Source organism: Solea senegalensis, linkage group LG10 (assembly GCF_019176455.1).
Source record: "Solea senegalensis isolate Sse05_10M linkage group LG10, IFAPA_SoseM_1, whole genome shotgun sequence".
NCBI classification, from domain to species: domain Eukaryota; kingdom Metazoa; phylum Chordata; class Actinopteri; order Pleuronectiformes; family Soleidae; genus Solea; species Solea senegalensis.
In genome coordinates this window covers 15,923,936-15,945,359 of record NC_058030.1, presented here as the reverse complement: position 1 = coordinate 15,945,359, position 21,424 = coordinate 15,923,936, and the positions used below count along the sequence as shown (strand labels likewise).

The following is a 21,424-nucleotide window of genomic DNA, read 5'->3' as shown; positions in this document are numbered from 1 at the left end:
TGTAGATAGGTATCACTTTACACTGCGGTCGCTCTCTTCGGAGGAAGTGTTTTCCGATTAAAAGCTCCCCAGTTGTAATTAGTTGGGCGACACCTGTTGCTTATCAAGAGGGTGATTAGTCCTAATCCTAGCGGAATTAAAGTTTCAGTCCGTTTTAATCCAAACAACCTGCCCTGTCCTTTTTCTCGTCATAAGAACGACTGAAAATTCTGGTGAAATGTTTAACACCTGTCTTGCATTGACTCCCGAATCTGTCATAAAGTTGATTTTAACTGTGTTGTGTCCAATTACCAGCCAATGCTGTCAATGTCTTGCAATAATAGACGTGTTATTAGATGGCCATGAAAGAGAGGTCATTGTTATTTCAGGTGTGAGCCAGCAGAGGGTCACATTCTGTGGTGGGGGGAGGTATCGGATGATGTCTCACAGACCAGGGAGTGTGAGGGAATGTGTTGTCGACTCACCTCTAAACCTCTGATTTTATCTTCTTCTTTTGTGTTTTATTTCATTAGATTAAAAGGTTGAAAGTAGACAATGTGAACCATTGCTGGAGCAATGAGTATGTCGTAAGCCCCGTCAAATCTGGTATCAACATCTGTCCTGGACCACATGATCAGATCTGGCTTCCCCCGGCCATGCATTTAAATATTTATTTAAATGACTGTTTACAAGAACTTAATACTTTTATATCAGTCTGATTGGTCACATGTATCTGATGTCACTGTGTGTGTTTCTGTGTGCCAGCGTAACCGAGAGAGGAAAAAAGAAGGAGAGAGGAGTGAATTTAATCTCCGCTCATGCAGCTATAACATGAAATAAGATTTTAGCCTGAGAAAAAATAAATCATACAGCAATTTGCATTTAAATTGTGGCAGTGGCTGCTATTAAATTAAGTTTTTCGCTGATTAGTGGGGGAAAAAAAAAAACTCTGAAACTTCCCCAGGATGGATTGTGTTCAGGAAATGTGGCCATTTGCATCCTCAAATCACCTTGGGATATGAGGACACATTCAGACCTGTTCTTAGTGCAGTCACTCAGTCAGGACAGATAATTCCAAGTGTCCGTGTACGTCAGGAGGATGAGCTCCGGTGTCGCCGTTTCTCTGTGATAACAATTGGGACGGCGTGTGATGTCTGGACCGTCTGACCCTCTGACCCTCACTGTGCTTCTCGCAGGAGAGGCCTTTGTGAGGCTCAACATGCTCACGGAAGCTGAACACTGGTACAGAGAGTCTCTGCGAGCCAAGCCCGACCACATCCCTGCTCACCTCACCTACGGCAAACTCCTCGCGATGACGGTAAGAGCGAAAGTGATAAATCGTGTTGGTCGTTTCCGAAGAGACATACAGTAACGCGCACGCACTGTAACAGAAGTGTGGCAGAAATAGCTCCTCTTGTACAACTGCAGGCTATGTGCCTTACTCAGCAATAAATGTCTAGGTATAGGTTGAATGTTAATTGATCCTGCTCTATCCAAAGGTATTGCTCTGTCGATCTGATGACTGACAGGTCTATAGCCCACTCTGCTGACTTCACATTGTCGAATTCTTTTCTCACCTCTCTCCTCCACTCATTCTTTAACTCTCTTTTTTTATTTTATTGCATTCCCTTTTCATCCTCCAAGGATTTTCATCAATTTTCTGCAGCTCTTTTCTGATGCTCATAGCCTCCTCCTGACGTCTCTACAGTTAATCAATAGTGTGTAGGTGAAGCAGAGCAGGAGAGTGAGAGGTGGAGATATTGGAAGAGAGCGAACTTGAGCGAAGAGGGTAGTTATGTTTTCTAAAGATGATCACGCCTGTCTGGGCAGGGAGAGGCTGCTGATAGATGCGAGCAGATAGATGTCATCCAGCAAATCATTTTCCTCCAGCCCTATATGTGCTATATAGGGTGATAGCCATCACGGGGTGTGATCGGTTAACCCTTTAACACCTAAGCCTCAAAATGTCTGTCTTGCTTATTTTAACCAGAAAAAGGCTTTTGCCCATTTTTGCAGAATAATTTTCAATATCTGGCAGTTATTCACAATTTACTGCACAATTTAAAATGAAGAAAACCAAAAATAAAATATATATATTGTACACGAACACCAGATTTTGAGTGTTGAATTTGAATTATAACACATATTTAGACCATGTACAGGCGTTTTTCCAGCTCTCCAACTTTCAGAAACCGTTTGTTTTTTTTAAAACATTCAATTAATCTATAATTTACTTCAGACAATTTTTAATCTTCCCATTTGAATCCAATCTTCTCCAGATTGGAACATCATATGTTATAACAGTGAAACATGTTTACATGATGGTGGTAAAAAATCAATAATTAACAATGATAACAATAGTTACAACAACACAGTAGTACAATAGAAGTGCAATACTGCAGCAATGTACAGCAGTATAGCAAGTATTTGTGGCCAATAAATACAATGAAGTTCCAGAATTATAACAATAGTAGTAGTAAAAAAGAAATCTATAAGATATAATAGTACAATGTACCAGTTACCAGTTAAAATCCTGTCATGGTCGCCTGTTTTATGTCAGTTATTCCCAGGTTTTACTGCGTCAAGCTTGAAATCGCAGTGTTTTCTTAAGGAGTAGAACATTTTAATATCCACACTTTGTCAAGAAAGAAATCTACAAAAGCCTGGGAGTTTAGGTCTGTATGAATAATACTCCGCTCACAAAGCTAACCGTCTGAATGTTTCAGTCACAGAAGAAATTGCCTTTTGGCGTTAATCGGGAAGAAGCCGTTTCCACAGTCACACGGAGTTTACGAGGAAATGGTCACGTGTCAGAGACGCCGAGAGGAGGAGAGCTGGACATGACTGTCAGAACAGAAATGAATAAATCAAAGTTAGCACAGAAGGTCAAAGGAAGGATGGAGACCTTTTCTTTTCAGCTGACACCCTTGTCTCCCACCGTCTGCAAGGTCGCTAATGAAAGGATGTACATGTCTGTAACAAAAATGGAGAGGTGGTATCTGAATTTCCACAGAGGGCAAGAATCCTCCGGGATATCCTTTACAGAAACAGAGACGTTTTATTTTCTTTCCAATTTGTATCAATGATACTGCAATGATTTTACTGCTACGTTATTTACATATTCTTGCTGGAAAAAACTTACCTTTTAACTATGCCTGGCCTAGAATAGCACAAGGCCTGGAAACAGCCTTACTTGTTATTTACTTCAAGAAATCCACTTAGCAACATCTTGAAAGCTCAGTAATTAACATTTTATGTCTCACTGGTTTAATCCGAAAACCAGAGCATAAAACACCAGACATGTAAAGAGCCAGGCAAAATGTTCTCAATGTTTTTCCAGTCTTCGGCATTTGTGCTTACTGGCAGTTTTATACGAATATAATACTGTAAAAATACTATACAGTGATTATATAATACTATAATAATACAAGAATATCGGTGAAGTGGATCATTCTGTGTCTAAATTAAATTGACCTTGTTCATGCTGGATTGATTTTCCCATCTGTGCTCTGCAGTGACTGATGGTCAGCTTCAGCTTCAGCTTTAGCGCAGCTGACGCCACAGACACAATTTGTTTGTGAAGCTTTGTTACAAATTAATTTCCAACAAAGTCCATATCAGGAGGGATCTGAAACCAAACACTGACAGTGAGAGGAGTGGAGGGGAAGAACACAGTTCTCTAGAGGAGAGTGTTACGGAGGGGAAGAATTCATTCCACCGCAAAGCGAAAAAAACATTTTATTTAAGAAAGTGCTATTGATTTTGGAGGAAAGGAGAGTTCAAACCTGCAGGGATGACGCTCTGTCGGAGTCTGACTAAGATGGATGGTAGAGGTGTGTTGAGCCACAATGATCCCGAGTACAAATAACTCCGCCAAGAGATCGACATTACCATCTTATTTATCCACAAAAAAAAAAAAAGCATTTCAAAGACTTTATTTCCTTTCAAGTGTTTGAGAATGTTTGGCCACAAGTCTGAGTCAGGCTATTATTTCATCTAGAACCCTGTGTTGTGGTTGTGGCCCATGTGCCCGACGACAACAGCATTTAAACATGATTAAAACCAGTGAAGGAAGTCGACCTGCCTGCCAGCCCCGCCCCCCCCGCGCCTCTATCCTCCCCGACTCCTTCACTCGCTGCGACAACAACTGTGAGTGATGAAGACGCTTCACACACTGTCGGGGCTTTTTGAGGCTCCGATTTCCTGCGGGAGAGGAAGACGCAGCGAGTAGCTGAGACGGCAAAGACGGCAAGAAGTTGCCGTGATTTGTGTCTGAGTGGAGGACAAAGTAGGAGTGGGAGGAAAAAGTTTATCACACAGATCAGTATCACTCCTCCCACTGCGCTGAGCACTCTACACCTCCGCCCACTACGGGAAGCAGGATGCGGTGTTAACATTTAATCGGTAGACAGGACTACGTTCTTCTTAAGTCAAAAGTTGCGGCTGTATTCTGAACTGAATCTCTAATTCCAGTTTCAGATATTTACAACGTCATTATTCAAGTTATCCAGCACTTTGTTTCAAGTGTTTTATAAATAAAGTTGGATTGAAGTTCAAATTATCCTCAGTTGAAAATATCTACACTGTCCTTTTTAGACAACTTGAATTACGTTTCAGATAATCCCAATAAAGTTGTAGATAGGGATGAACGATGTTGAATAAATATCAAATTGTGATTATTTTGACTGAAATTGTGATTGCGATATGATTGACGATATCAGAGGGAATTATTCTCATTTTCATTTGTGCAGATCTGTGAGAAACGAAGATGTTTTCTTCAGTCTGTAGAATACGATGAGTGTAGGTCAGGGCAATATTTCATCTAATAAATGGTCATTTGACACTAATTTTGTATTGAAGAAATATTGCGTCTCCCGCAATATTAAAAAAAATTGCATTATGCTGTATTGGGATGTTGATAAAATGTCGGTTCATTGTTCAGCTCTGTGTGTAGATATCTCTCACTTGGAATTATGATTAGTCATAATGACGTTGTAGATATCTATAATGACGAACCCCATGCATATGACCGGCAAAGGTGACGTCATTCTGACTAGTAAAAACTGAAACGCAGATATCTGTAACTGCAGTTTTAACGAGTCAAAATCACATCACAGATATCTGTAACGGTAATTCCAGATAGTCAAACTTGGCGATTAAATGTTAAAAAAAAAAGAGGCTTATTGCCATACACCACAGAGCAGAGCAGAGATGGACACAGCAGCTGTGACGCTTGCAGTACTAGGCTCAGTCTCCATTGTCATTTCCTCGGCTAATACAGAATGCAGGTTTATTTAGTCATAAGATCCTCAGCACCCACAGAGTCAGAGCTTCGTCTGCTGTTTATCTGCGTTATCGGGGGATTTCACGTGTGAGGAACACACCAATATAAGCTCAGCGTGTGTGTGACTAAAGGGAGGATGTTTCATCCACCAGTGGATATTAGTAGTTCACACTTTTATGCGTCCGTTGCCATTTTTAAGTGTTCAGAGTTGTCATGTCACAAAATGTGGGAACGGAGTGCGCCGCGAACAGGCAGATTATGGGTTCCTTTAAACCTCATCTCTGCTCCGCTGAGTGTGTGCTCTGTCACAAAGAGACTCAGAACGGCCTCACAGGGCTGATTGTTGTCACTGACGAGTCCACAGTAACAACAGTAACAACCTGAAATTCTATAATCAGCTTTGTATATGACACTGCAGCATCCCCCCCCCCACCCCCAACTAACTTGTTTGGGTTTAATGCCCACCCCCTTAGGCACAAGGGACCTGGGGGGGGGGGCTTTGTCTAAAATCCACATCTTTAAGACCAAACCAGCAGGAAACCCGCTCGCGCTGCCAAACGTAAAGCCCACCCTGTGTCCTGAGCTGACATCTTTTCATTGCCAGGCATGTGCAACATATTGCTTGTACTCTGGCTTCCCCCCCTGCCCCTCCCCCCTCCACCCCTCCCTCAGGGAAATGCATGTCTTGTTGCAGCAAATGACACATATGGCTGCAGATGAGTTACGTTTTCAAGTTCGAGAAAGACATTCTTTAAGCATCCAAAGCCCGGCAATTAATGCAGCAAATCTTGGAAAGCAGAACTTTATCACACAGCGCGGCGTGTCGCGTCGAGTTAAGTTAAATATAGGAACGTTTTCCCATTTTCCAGTCGAAGCTGAACTGAGCAACACTGACGTAATGTGACAAATCGCCAGGAACTATCATTGTTTATTTATTTTCTTATAAAGACAAGTAACGGATGGTGATTGCTTCTTCTAACGCCGCCTCCCATGCAACTTACTCTGAGCACGTATGTCCATTAACATACTGTCACAGTCCACAGCTTATTTCCACTCACAACTGCAGCTCATTTCAGCGCGTGAAAGCGGAACTCCGAGGTTAAACAAACACTCACAAGTTTCTCGTATAAAAATCTGTTGGTCCTAAAACATTCATTCCTCCACCTGTGAATAAATACACAGAGATCGCTGTTGGGATGCCATGCGTTATATAGTCATACACTAAGGAAAACCTCACTTGTATATTTACTTTGGACAATTCTATAATTTTGGAATCCACCGCTCACTGAAAATGTACACGTTTGAATTAATACTCGATTTTGCTGATTGCTGTAATTCTCACTGAGTTGATATCCATTATTTATTCTAATTGACTTCGCCGATCTGGATTTATTTCCTCCATATTTCCTTTTGCATTATATCAGGCCTGCATAGACTTTTACCTTGAAATAGTGTGCATTATTTATTGCATTAGTGTGTTTCGAGTGAAACCCACTAATTGCATTGTTGCATTGTTAATGCTAAAACATCAGCTTTAATTGTTGATCAGATGGCATCTGGTAGCAGGAATGATGTCAAAGTCCCAGCTGGCATCATGTCTACTGGCCAGCTGTTCTGTTTCAGGTGTGATTGGTTGCATGTCACTATATGAAGGACCCGGGGGAGCTTGAGAGGTCCACCGGGCTTCGGTGATGCTTTTGCACGTCATGCTACACTCACCTTCCAAATATGGACTCTTGTATTGTTGTAAAGGCCAAAGAAAACACCACACACACATATGTCTGTCATGCACCTTTTTTCCGCGAAGCTAAAGATCTCAATAGACATGAGCCTCGCTGTCTCTTTCCTCTCTCCTGCTCCATTTCCTTCCACCTCTCTCTCTCTCTCTCTCGGTCTTGTTTCATGCCGGGTTAGGCCACACACACACTGGCAATTTGCGGTTATGCTGTGGAAGTGTTATTTGTACAGATAAAAGTGTGTAATGAATAAGCCTTTGCCCTGTCTGGTCCACTGTGGCAAGCACAACAGCGTGCACCGTGACAGGAGGACACATGAGCTCGAAAGAAAAAATACTCACGGTCCATGTGTTTCATGTCTATTTATTAAGATTTATTGTGAAAGTGGGTCTGTGGTTTGGAGAGGGACATTAGGTATACTCGAAGGTATTTTGGACTTTGAGCTGAAGGCGGTGTTTTTATAATAAATTGTTCTGGGGAGGAGTTGAAACAATAATGAAACTGAACGTAATCTTTTTCTCTTAGGGGCAAAAAACAGAAGCTGAGAGGTACTTCTTGAAAGCCATCCAACTCGATCCCTTAAAGGGCAACTGTTACATGCATTATGGTAAGCAAAGCTTGTTTTTTTTTGTTTTTTTTTTGTCAATTTGACATATCCTGACTTTAACTGCAAATATTCAATTCACTCAAAGGCAGGAAGTGATACACTATGACCCTTTTGCCAGCTCTCTTTGATTTGCTTTGGCATCTCTCTTGTGTCAACTCATTTCTGAATGATAATTGTATAATTCTCAGTTTTAATTATTGTTTTAGTCAGATTGAGCTTGAACAAGCTGTCAAGTTTAAACCTTACTTGTCTGAGAGAGCAGTTTGTAATGAACTGACGTGTTCGCTCGCCGTCAGTGCACCAGCCTGCGTGTGACATTTGCATTGATCAATACACCAGTTTAATGATGGATTATTTGCATGTTGTTGGAAGCACTGTCAGTCCTAAGTTGTCACTTTTTAAAGGTTAAGAAGTGAGTTAATGATAAAATCGACGCTATTGATCCTTGCAGAGACAAAGAGTGTTGTTGCTTAGTCAAAGACTATGACATGGGATACGCAAGAAATAACAACGTATTACAAATTAAGCTCGAATGATTCACTATACCACAGTTTATCTATAAACCACTGTTCAGCACAGCGACAATAAAGACGAGGCAGCGCGTGGATCCGAATATGAGTTTTTGTGGCGTGAAGTAGTGAAAATAAATCACATCATACAACTATTATCAACGTATTTGTACATTTCACAACAGTAACAGTAAAAAGTGTCAGCGTTCAATTCATTATATAATATAATTAGTTTATAAGTAGTACTGCTGGGAAGTGATATTAATATTAATCAATATTATCCCAACTGGCTTGAGCTCTAACGTTCACATCTTCCTTGGTGTAATTATGAAACAGGTATTAAACTGAACTCCATGTGGACTAGACCTTTTAATATTCTTCACTAAAAGTCACACTGCTGCGTGATGAACAGGATTTACAATCACAATGCATACTGAGAAATGCATGTATAAAAATAGCAGGGCACTCTTGGGTTTGTGTGTTAATTACTGATGCGGGGACTGTCTTTGCTCTATTGCTCAGAGGTTGGCTCTAACATAATAAACCCTCTGTCGCTGCAAAGGTGTTTGTGAAGTGGAACGACTTTACCCTCCATCAAAGTCTCGTTTTTTTTTTTCTGTCCATCACTAACGTCATGCCTGTACCAACAGCTTCAGTTTTTAAGGAAAATATGATGCGGTTCACTCGGTGGTTCAGCATCCTGGTACAGCAGTGGGGCTAACCAAAGTCAACACGGTGTTAGTTTCTCTCTAAAGCCAAGACCTTTGCAAGGGGTCCTCCCTGTGTTCCCAGCATTGCCAGATTCCTATAATCCTGTTATTTGGGTCTACAGAGGTCCATGGCCACACCCATAATAAGACCCGAAACCTCCTGCTAGAAACAGAAATAATAGATCAGTGAAGGTCAACTATTCTGACAAGTGATGGTTGTGCGTCACTCATATCCAGTGTTTCACCATATTATTTCAGGGGCACACCAGGTTGTCCCTCCACCTGGGCCAACGGTAACATTTCTAGGTCTGTGTATCCCTCAAGGGGAAGCGTCAGTAATTTTCACCGTGGTGCTGCTCTCTCCTGCTCTGCCAGGTCAGTTTTTGTTGGAAGAGTCGCGGCTGCTGGAAGCGGCCGAGATGGCAGAGAAAGCTGCACGCCTGGACAGCGGCGAGTTTGATGTGGTCTTCAGCGCAGCCCATATGCTCAGGTGAGCCTTTGATTGGAATTCACTTGTTTTGCGTGTGTGTGTGTGTGTGTGTGTGTGTGTCATGGCCCACAGCACTTTTACAGTTGGGCCACTGTTTTCCAAGGTTGTGTGTGTGAGAGAGGGAGGTCCACACTGTCTGCACGCTTTATCCAGGAGCTTACACTTCTGCGCAGCCAGTGTGATTTACTTGGCTGTACCCCGTAATCCTGTTCTCCCGCTGCAGTGCCAGCCCGAGAGCTGCTGGTTTGTCTTAGCGTGCTGTGCAGCGATGTATCTTCATACGCTCGCACTCTCTCTTTATGTCTCTCTTTACCTCTCGCCAGTCTGTCTCACTCCATCTCAGCTGTCACTGGCTCGTATTTGAGAGTCTGCCTCCAACTCAGTGCAGGCTCCGGCTGATGAGCGCGAGCAGCGGGGCTTTAGCGGTCTTCGGCGCAAGCGATGGATGGAAATTTGTAAATACGGTCGTTTGCCAACATACAGCTCATCGCTCCGCTAACTGAATAAGCTTCCAAAAGTCCTATTACCCAGTGTTTAAAGCCATCATTTGGTAGCTTGGGGCGTTTGCATTAAAATGAAAGCAGCCTGAGGATAGAGAGATTTCTTTAATACGATTAATGCATACTTTTGCATACAGCTCTATTTAACATCAGCTGCGCGATGCATAGCTCATCCTCCATCATCATGATCATGCAGGATCAGCATTGACAGGCTCTTCCAGGTCCAGACCTCTGGCAGCTTAATGGGAGCCTCAAGCCGTGCTTGGGGCTGAACCTTTTTCTGCTGGCTTGGCATGGGGTCCCACTCTTCCACGGCTCATGTTCTTTATGCTGTTTGTCTTGGAAGCCGTCGTGGAAAGGCCCTCGGTCCGTGCCTAGGGACACAAGTGAATCTATACAAGGAAAGGAGGAGGTTAAACGGAGGGACACAAGCTCTTAGATGTGCGAATGCCTTTTATTGCTCTCAGGAGTCATCACTTTTTTGATAATTTTGCTCCCCAAATAACTGATTTTACATTATTTTGAACGTTATTACGTGTTTTTTCCCTTCACTAGTTCAGGAAAGGCTGTGGACAGTGGGGATTTTCTCCAACTTTTTATTTCGTAAGTCAAGATGAAAAAAGATACTGTGGCATCGCGTAACACACAATCCATAACCAGTCCCTCTTGCGTTATTTTGTAGCAATTCCAACAATAAATTCAACCAAATTCCCTGTAACTGTTGCACAACGTTGCACTTCTGCCCAATCCCCACAACTTTCACTAATCACTGTAGTTTTCTGCAAGTGACGGATGTTGTTCCATCATTCATTATTGTCTGTCGAGACCAAATAGTGACCGCAGTCCTGGACAACAGTGTGAGACACGTTACTTTAAAAAAGTCATTTGTAATTGTTACTTTTCCAAAAAGTAACTGAGTTAGTAACTAGTAACTAATCACCAGGGAATGTAACTATTGAGTTAAATGTATGTTCAATTATTTATAATAAAACTGAATATTAAATTTGTTTTTAATGAATGAAATGGACACTTGATTTTATCTACAATATTTTAATGTTGCTGTGGGACAATGTGAGAAATCAAATTGAATACATTATTGTATATATTATCATTACTATGTTGATAATAGTAGAACAATGAAGCTTTGAAATTTAGATATACATAGACACATTCTTGTAAGTGATGTGTGAACCATTTGAAAACGCAGCGTGTGTCTCTTGGTTGTTTGTGTGTGATGTGTGTGAGCGCCCAACTCTGCCTATGATTGGCTTACCAGGAAGTGTTACACTATCTTAGCCAATCATCATGACTTATGCGATTGCCCCACCCCCCTCACCAAAGAAAAGAAAAGAAAGTTTGCAGCTTCTGTGTGGCTGAGAGAGCCTGTTTAAAACAGCTTCAATTAAACTTAATTATAGTAACACGTCACATTTTATTGTCGGTAAATGGTAACGGCAACAGCGTTGTAACGATTTAAAACGTTATTAGTTAGATTAGTTAGTACACTGTTTCTGGAAAAAAATAACGCCATTAGTAATGTTGTTTATTTTAACGCTGTTATTCTCATCACTGCTGGACAATAGCTCATGTTTCCCCTCCATAGACAGACAGTGTCCTCTGATCGTTACACAGCAGTTATGCTGTAAAGCAAAAAAAAAGAAAACTAAGTAAATACAGACATGAAGTGAGTATGAGTATGTGAGTGTCACACAAAGAGGCTCATTCAGGACGTTTTGCAATTTTCCGTCCAAACTACGATTTCATCACAAAACAGTGTCTTAAAAACCACTCTGGTCGCAACAATCACAAACTCAGCCTGCAAAATCCTGGGGGAACGACATAACTCTACAACACACAAGCATCATACACAACATTGTACTTTAACTGAAACTTGTCCATTCCACCCACATGTCTGATACTGTATAATCATGTAATACACTAATCAGAAAGATTAGTTTGTACATGAGCAGGATGTCATGAGCTTAAGTATGCCGGTGTATGCAGATTGGACGTTTATAAATTGGTTTTACCTTAAAATGATAACAATAAAGATGTGTTATATTAGGTCTACTGCACGTACAGTTGTATCTTTAGGGCAATGTCTATGGTCAGTGTTGTTCCTGCTTGAGACGGATTGGACGGCTGTGGTTTAAAGAAAAACATCCTGCTGCTGCTGTTCATTCAGCCATTAGTTTCCAGCAATGTCACACACAATCTGGATTATAAGCCATGCTGCCACTGTTGTGATGTGTGCATGCGTCTCCAGACAAAGTGAAGTCAATGTTACGTGATCACCGGTTACATTTGCTGATTTAAAATGGGGTTCGAGGGTTCTGCTCCATTTTCCCATCATTGTCCTCATTCCTTCACTCTCGTAGACTCACACCGACTCTTCCTCGGGTTTAAACGCAGACAGCAGTTTACATACTTGGCCTCCATTGTCTTCTCCGCTCTCACAACCCCCATACAACCCGAAGAGTTTCTGTTGCTCTTTCGGTCTTGGTGTGGCAGTTCTCCAGTCCTCCCCTGATAATGTGTTTATAAATGCGATAATGACATTATAGAATTAGATTGGTGCATTTCGTCCTCAGAGGATTGTGCTTTCTAAATATTATGCTGGCAAACAAACATATGGTTGTGGTTGTACATGAAACCCACGTTTAAAATCTCAGGACAAATTCAGCAGCTGGAGTTGTTGTCTGGACCTCAGTTGGAATGTAAAATGCTCCCTTTCTTGTAGGACTGGAAAAATTCTGCTGTCCCAAAAAAAAAAATAAACAGATGTGGTATCAGAAATACATCTTCAGTATGTTATGGGATCAAATATAGGATGAGATTAGAACACAGCAGGGCGCTCGAGTGAGGCTCAGGTTACAGAGCAGTGAAGACGCATTTCGGGGCCACGTTAGGCAGTGTTTTTTCAAACCAAACATAAATAATGAGTGTGCACTTTGGTGGCTGACCTGGTAATCCTAACATAAAAGCTTTTCCTTTTATTTGGAACCGTACGGACGGCCATTCCTTGACAAACTGCGACAGCCAAAATGGAACTGCTTCCACAGGCCTCACCTCTTTTGATCTTTACGACCTAAGGGGGGGGGCGGCTCCACATCCAGCCACCGGCGACTCCGTCCTTGACTTTGTCAGGAGTTTGTTTGTAATGAGACAATTGTTACCGCCAGCGACAAGCGTGCAGCTGAGGGCCGTAAATGTGCCTTCTGAGATAGTTAAAAAATGAATAGCAGGAAAGACTTTGTGACACAGAAGGTGACGATTTAACGGCAGAAGCTTAGAGGAAGATAAGAAGCGTATTATGGGACGCTCCTGTCTTGACAGCAGCTCACACCAGAAGTATGTATCCAATGTTTCTTCATGACCCTGAGGTTGCACCGCACCGGTCAGCACAGATGTGATCGAATGAAAGATGCGATCGACTGAGAAACTTGTAGGCGACTGGATCAGGCTCTGTCATCCCTCATGCTTTTCCCTCTGTTATTTTCTCGCTGACCCCTGAATGCTAGTAAACACGCCGGGTTCAAGGCTTCATTCTAAGCCAGGAGCAATAAAGATGAGTAATGACTGCGTCGCTCTCTGTTTTCCCTTTGCAGACAAGCCAGTCTAAATGAGGCGGCCGAGAGGTACTACGGACAAGCGGCGAGCCTGAGACCCAACGTGAGTACGACCACAACTAGCTAATCCCCCACTTAACTATTTATCCTGATGGACACTGTGCAGTCACAGTCTGGACAGCTTTCCAATATTATTACTGCCCGGTCTCCCAGCGCACAACGGCTTTCATTGTCAGTGGATCTCAGGGTAAAGTAAGGGCTAGGTTCGACTAAGCTCAAAGGTTTGTTTGTGCACCATCCATCATCGACTTCAAAGGCGAAAACCAGGGGAAGTAAATTGAAAAGAATAATGATAATAACACTCAGACAGAGAACTTTGACATCCTGAAAATAAATGGGCTCCAGTTGAAGGGGTCGTGCTGTTTAAGCGAGGGCCGCAGAGGGAGCCAAATGTGTTTGGCATGTGGTCACTTTGTTTGTTCCTGTGTCTTGATTAGAAGAAATCAGGTCGGCATTTATGATGAAAATATAGCTGGACACTGTTATACAGACAATGTTTGGTTCCCCGAGTACACAGAGCCTTGCATGATACAAACAGTGACAAACACAAAGAAAAAAAATAATAAACTCGAGAATAAAAAAGGATTCTATTTCCACAGTCCCTGTCTTCCTTTGTTATCCTCAGGGTTGATGTCATCGTCAACATTTGCCAGAGCATTTCGTACTTTTGTAACATGCAACGTTTTAATACCCAGATGGAAGATAAGAAAAATATTTATCTCTAATCACTGACGTTAAAACATGCACGTAAGTAATTTACAGTGATGTTGTGGGAATGCTGTAAGAACATAATGGTCCCCGCTTTGTTTCTTTCCAACTCAATTTATTTATGTTTGGAGTGAAAGAAGGATTTGGAAATCTTAAAGAAAAAGTGTAGGTTTTTTAATTATTTAGATGCGATAACGCATCATAACTCAACATAAGAAGCCACAAACAGCTCTCGTCTGTCTTCTGCTGTCAGAAGATTCAGATTCTCCCCTAAAACTGCAGTAAACTACAGACCACAGTCTCTTAATGTGTTCATGATGCCCACTCACACACCTACAGACAAGTCAACTTCCCGCAGGGACATTTTCATCCGTCTTTTGTTGTGCTCCCTCCCTCCCTATAAATACACACATATACAAAAGAAAGAAAAAGAAAGAAATGGAGCCGTTTCCCACGGCAACTATTTCAAGAGCAGATCGGTGTAATTATCACATGACCGTTTCTTGGCGTCTGCAATTTTACAAACATGTCCACATCCAGACGCAGCGGCCGTACTCGGCCACTCCTGCTCAGTATCTGCATCTGAGGCACAATTGTAATTTAGCATCTTAATCCGTCTCCTTCACCATTATCCTTTGTTCTTTGCCCGTCTTAATTTGTCATGTCATGCTTTACTGAGACTTAACTCTTCCCTCTCCAAAAACCCTGGTGTTTTATATTAAGCACATATGACAAATTCTTCCATTCAAGGGATTTAATCCTTTGGGTCCCACAATCCCGTCTTTCCAGACAAGTTAAGTCATATTGGATGCTTGGTTTACTTTGGTTGATCTCTGCGCCCCATGAAATCTGTCCTTTAATTGTTCTCTGTTAGATATTCTTTACTGAAAGGCCTTTATGTAGTTACTGCAGCCAGATCGTTCCCCCCAACCTTGCTCCAACCACAACATTGGCAGTTTTAATAGCATGTATTTCTGTACAGTCCAGGCTAATGTGCGCCACATTCAGTCTTCCCCGTTGCAGCTACACTATGTCAGCTTTGAGAATTGTAGCGAGGCAGAAAGGTTAAAGAGCAGCAGGAAATGAAGAATTAGTTACGTTTCTGACAAGGGAGCATCTTGTGAGTGTTGCAAGTGTCACAAGGGCAAAGAAGAATGCAAGAATCGGGGAATAAATCTCGAAAAAATCTTAATGGCAGAAAGGGTCAAGTGAGCAAAGGTCGGAGCGTACAGGGAAGATGGGAGTAAGGAAACTAACCTCAGGAATTGATAAGGCCTGCTCCGGCGGGGAGACAGATCTCTTAAACCTCAGCTGCAGCTGCACTGAGTGGAAAACCAAGGCTCACTTGATTTTCTTCTCAAGACTCTTTCCCCATGGCTTCACATGTAAGGTCACTCATCAGTGTCTATCATGGTAGTGATATACAAGCCTTTTAGCTGCTGCCTTTTTAAGGTCAGCCCCCCCTATACATTTTTTCCAGTTTGAACTGTCTGTCAAACGAGTGGACAAAAACGTTTGCATACATCTTTAAAAGTCATTCCAGGGAAGTCTTTGCGTGTATTCAAAAACTCTTAGAACCATCTTAAACGTGGCTGGACAGACTTTGTTTTTGACTCAACCTGTGCCATTCAAATTTGAGTCACCTCTCTTGTATTTATTGCACCGAAAGGCCCCAAAATACTGTATTTCATAAGCCCTCACTGTGAGCAAGCACTTGGCAATGGTGGAGAGCAAAACTCCCCTTCAACAGGAAGAAACCTCCAGGGGAACCAAGCTGAGGGTGGGCAGCCATCTGTCTCATCCGGTTGGATTTAAATGAGAGAAATGGGGGGGGAGGGGGAGGGGGGCGTTCAGAGAACACAGTGACAATGACGAGTTTTGTACCTGTTACAGTTAATCACTGCCAGACTGGTTTAACCACTTCTTCACTTATTTCATACACATAAATTCTAACATAAATGTCAATTAGCACGGAAACATTCCTTTATCTGCTACCAACCGGATGAACAGGAACAAAGAAATCGCACACAAGCAGGGGGTTGTTTGATCATCGCCACTCATTTCATATAAATCCTCTAAATGCTGCACTTACTCAGAGCCATATTTCCTTATTAGCACGAGTCAGAAACACACTGAGGCTTCACTTAACATAGAATCCTCAGTTACGCTACAAAATGGCTCTAACACTAATTGTCCAGTATTCCGTACACCTACACTTATCAACTCCACATTCTCACTATTAATATGTCACTTTCAATTACATCACTTTTTTTTTTATATAAACACCTATAATTTAGCTCGATTTATTTTATTTTTTTGACTTGTAAGATCCTTTAGTGGTAAGTTGATCCCCTTATGTTGTTTGTGGTCTGACCCTCAGATGGAGGTTTCAAACAGAAGGTCATTTATAACACCAACAATCCCAGTCATCGCTTGACAATTAGAGAACTCGTGCTGCTCCTGTGAATAATGCAGTAATTGCAAACAGAGAGTGTATGGAGGCAGTATGGAGTATTATTGTTCTCTATAATAAACAATGATGGTTAGATAGTAAATGTAGTCCTCAGCACTTGGTATCATGGAGCAGCAGCAGTAGCGTTGGTCATGCCAGCCTTTTACTTTTGCCCAAAGCATGTGCATGTGTTACCGGGTAAACCAGAATGATCCCAGAGTCTGTTTGATTTATTCACAAGCACAGCTCCTTCCTTTGAGAAACACGGCATAAAAGGAGGTCCCCGTTCAAATTCTTATTCATGCACGGAGCATCATTCATCTCACCTTGACGCCTGGAAAAAAAAATAAAAGAGGGAGATGTTTTGAGAGTTATGCGAGCCAAAAGCGGAACAGCTCAGTGCAGGGGCGCAGTTCTTGAGTGTGTGAATGTAGTTGCAAATACATTTGCAATGGCCAAAACAAAAACACATTTAAATGCATACAGTCTGTACAGCGCAAGGGTTCAAATAATGTTTTGCCACAGATGAGGCGCGCACATACCGTTCCATGTGATGATTATTTATGAGGTAGTAAAAGTATTTAATTGCTGATTTTTACCAAAACTGTTTGTTTGGGCATTTCCTGTTTCCTCGGAATTAACAATTACTGAAATGACCTTAGTCTCGGCAGTAAAACAGTAGCTTCTTGGCAGGAGTAGACATCATTTCCATGCTTCGAACCAAAGTGGAGATCAAATTTGGCCCCTCCCTTGGCCTGGATATGATCTAACCGTGATTAAACTGTGGACACTTGTGTCCTCATGACTCACTCTCCTGTCGCTGCCGCCACCGACGACGACGATGATGATGATGATGATGATTTTGCCCCTTGGCACCAGCAGGAACATACAGTAAATTCAGCCGAACCACATCAGAGCGGCTGCTCATTTTAACATGTGTGACTACAGACCTGGCACAGCAGCGTGGTTACTCAGTTCCAAACACTGAACCGCAGTCTGGGTGATCTGACTAACAGGAACGTATAGCGTGCGGTATCAACTGCCGTAATGACCAGAATGTGCTGTTACAAGCCTTATTTGTTTAGCTTTTGTTTTTGTATGGGATGTTTTGTGTTGCATGTATTCACCCACTTTGGCTTTTGTGGTTTACTCCCAAAGATGAGTAGCAATCCGATCACTTGTTATAAATAAATAGCTGTCGCTGAGTGCCATTCTGAGTGCTCCTGGTCTCCTTGTTAGTTCAAAAAGTCACGGGTCTGGATTTTGCCATATTCACATCACTGTTGTCCTAGTCTTCAGTGTACTGGCTTCTTCTAGTTCTTGGTCAAAGCCGGGGGGAGGGAAACTGCACAGAGCACCCGAGCCAGCTTCAGTCTGACTGAATATAGTAGTCATTTTCCTCCCAATCGCATTATCTGTGTTATTTTAGGGGTTTTTTTTTGTCGGACTCGCACAATACTAATGTTTTTTGTCATGTAACATAAGGAGTGTGTTAATACTTGCTGTGTTACTGGGTCTTCTCAATAACAGTGTAACAAAGGTCTTGATGAAAGTCTCTTGATTTGGTTTCAGTATCCTGCAGCTCTGATGAACCTGGGAGCGATCCTCCACCTCAACGGGAAGCTGCAAGAAGCGGAAGCCAATTACCTCAGAGCGCTCCAGCTGAAACCCGATGACACCATCACACAGTCCAACTTGCGAAAGCTGTGGAACATCATGGAGAAACAGGGCCTGAGGACCACAAGCCCCTGAGGTCGCCCTGCCTATAGTACCTGCCATAAGTACGCCAGACCTGGAGGAAAGGAACATGTCCTTATTCACTCGTCCAGGAGAAACAAAGGAGTCTCAGGGAGGATGTTTGCTCTGAGAGGCTGTGACTGTGCCACACAGTTCCTCCTAATGACTCCTGAGCTGTGGATACACCTCAGGCCAGAAGCATTGCTCACAGTTTGGCCAGCACTACACAGTATTTGGACTCTTCCGAACTTTCTTTATAATAACTGCTCTCACAGGAACCTTGTTTTTTTTTTTTTTAATTTTGTTTTTTTTCCCTAACCAGAGCACTTGAAATAGAAATGACACCATCACTAAGTCTGTCAACATTTGTAATGAATTAAGTTTCTTAAATAAGCAGCTATAGTTCAAAAATGTGAAATGTGTCCCAGAAGAGATGGAGATAAATTAGAAACCATCACAGAGAGATGTGCTGAGGGCTTTTTCCATCCCCAGGTTCTCAGTTTGATCATATTAACAATGAGGGAAAATAAGTTAATATGAAGAACAGGACACCATCCAAAATGTTTTAATATAATTTAAGTTTATTACAGTAAACTCTCAAGTCTGTGCACTTTACCTGTCAAACACTCCATAGCGCAGACATAGGAATTAGCACCTCATTGTAAACCGTTTGTAGCTGTTGTTTGCTTTTTGTCATTTGGTGACAACTTGAAAAATGGGAATTGAATTTGTTAGCCATTGCAGCACAACAATAGCCTCTAAAAGCTTCACACAGACTGGATTTTTGCCAAGTACAGTACGTTTTGGCAGGACAACAACAAATAGCAACAGAAGTGTTACTGTAATGCCTTTTAACAAAAGGTGTGAATCTGTTTCCAGCGATGCACGTGGCAGTTTCAGCACTGCTCGCTTCTCCTTGTAGGTCTCATTTACAGACGCCAAGGTGGTGACATTAAGTAGCTAGAAATGGAAATTACCAAGCGATGTCTTCCCATGGATGTCACGGATCACAGTGGGCAGGTGTGATAGTTTGGGATACGCCAACACCTGCTTGCTCACGCAAAGAGTCACGTGGCGCTCAAACAGATGAAGGAGCTCTTCTTACCAAAAACTAAAGCTACGTCAATGGGCAAACTTTTCATTGCATAGCAATGGACATAGCATGCCTGAGGGAATTGTTTGTATGTCTATGTTTGTGTTGGACATGGACTGTATATGAAATGGACATCGTTTTCCTGTTAGTAGAAGTAGCAATAGGTCGGTTTGAATGGAAGTCTATGGGAAAACAAACCTTCTTGATTTATAATACATTTCCTTGAGTACTAAATAGTCTCAGTCTTCTTCAGGACATCTTCACTTTTGTATAGTGTGTTCCCAGCTGGTGTCTTCCAGTAGGTGCTTGGTTATGAACCTTGAGGCTTCATTTACAGGAGTTTGTTTTGCGACTGGAAGACCACGTCCCATTTGATATACAGTCTCTGGTGTATGGAATAAAACTAATGTCATTGTTGTGTTTATATAAATGAATCCTAATATATATATATATATGTATATCTGCATCATGTGGGTGTGTTCCATAAAAACCATGCAGCAAAAAAGTAGCCAGTAGAAGCTCGGACACTGAGCGCGTTTGGTTCTTAACATCAAGTATTTTCCCCCCCAAACTGTCAAACCTCTCTTCTCAGTCTTTAGGTCTCATTTTTGTAGATATTCCGTGTAATTACCATCACGCTTGTTTGTCGTCGTCAACACACAGTGAATGGAACGGCACCCTCCTTAGTTTATGACATTGTAACTTAGGGCTTTGCGTTACCTCGGCAAGCAAACCAGCTGGCACTGTGTTTTTATTACATGAAGGGAGTTTGTGAGGACATTATGTTAGTCGATGTGTTTGTGGTCACACCTGAGAAAAACAGACGTCCAAATACGGTCACCCAATAAAGTCGTGTGATGAAGGATCAAATTCAATATTTAAGTCACTTTCAGTCAAAAGGGAGTCAGCATTGTTCTGTTTTTGTTTAAAAAAAAAAAAAGAAAAAAATCACAGTTCACCCTCATTCCTACCTCCCCTCTCACGAACCCCTTGTGCTAATGTCTCCTGTGTATATAGAGTGTTCACGAACAAACACTGATAATTGTTCTCGCTTGAGTGAAGGTGTAAAAAAAAGAAAAAAAAGGTTCACTCTGTGTCTCTGCTCAGGGATCTCAAGCAGTGGGTTATCGCAGAAACTTGTTCACAGAGCGTTTACTAAATTAAAGATTTATTTTTGAAAGATGTTGTATTTGTATAAATTATGAAGATTTGTAGCCTTTTGTCTCCTTTTTCTAATATAAATATGAAACCGTGTGCCAGGATACACCCTTTTTCTCTCTATGTTGCTTTTTTTTCCACAATAAATTGATGGTGTTCTGCTATTGTTTTGTTTCCTGTGCGGCCGTTATATATGATGTTGACTAATTTATGGATTTCATATGGGCTTGTAGCACTTGCCACCATTGGGGAAAAAAACAAAAAAAAAGCAGTCCGTCTATGTCAGAGTTCCTTTAAATCCGCGCAGGATATGAGACTTAATGGGGTGGTCTCACATGCTGTGAAACAGCTTTTACAGGGCATTTCAAGCCTCCCCCTCCTGCAAATTTGCTAAATCATGTCATAAACTCGACTGAAATGGATCTCCTCCGCTTTGATCTCCCAACAACAAAGACGACATGTAAATATTGCCATATGGAAAGGGTAGCACAGTGTGCATGCATGCGGGATGTGGCTGGTGTGTTTCATTATTCCACACACCCCCACAATTCAAACCCTGCTGACAAGAAAAAGGCCCTGCCCTGAGAAACAAACAGTCTGCCTTGTGATGTTTCACACATGTCTACATGAGAGGTCTGCACCTCTGATCATAGCTTGCCATGGTTCCTGGTTCCTGGCTTTCCTTATTGGGCTGGAATGAGCTGACACTGCTTTGTACTGTCCAGTTGAGTTTGAATCCTCTTCTAATAAAACAGGTGAACACATCATGAAGTGGTGGCGCAGCAAGGACTATGTGCTTTATGCTTTAAGCCTCGGTAGACATTTGGACTCG

General features: G+C 42.0%; 1 protein-coding gene across 1 annotated transcript in view; it reads left to right on the top strand.

Moving 5' to 3' along the window:
* Positions 1-20,759, top strand: part of tmtc2b (transmembrane O-mannosyltransferase targeting cadherins 2b) — an 84,860-nt gene extending 64,101 nt beyond the window's left edge. Inside the window, exons 8-12 of the mRNA XM_044036029.1 lie at positions 1,176-1,297; positions 7,525-7,606; positions 9,201-9,315; positions 13,424-13,487; positions 18,177-20,759. Of these exons, the coding sequence (XP_043891964.1) occupies positions 1,176-1,297; positions 7,525-7,606; positions 9,201-9,315; positions 13,424-13,487; positions 18,177-18,356 (563 nt within the window). The 3' untranslated portion in view covers positions 18,357-20,759. The remainder of the gene's footprint in view (positions 1-1,175; positions 1,298-7,524; positions 7,607-9,200; positions 9,316-13,423; positions 13,488-18,176) is intronic.
* The last annotated feature ends 665 nt before the right edge of the window (positions 20,760-21,424 follow it).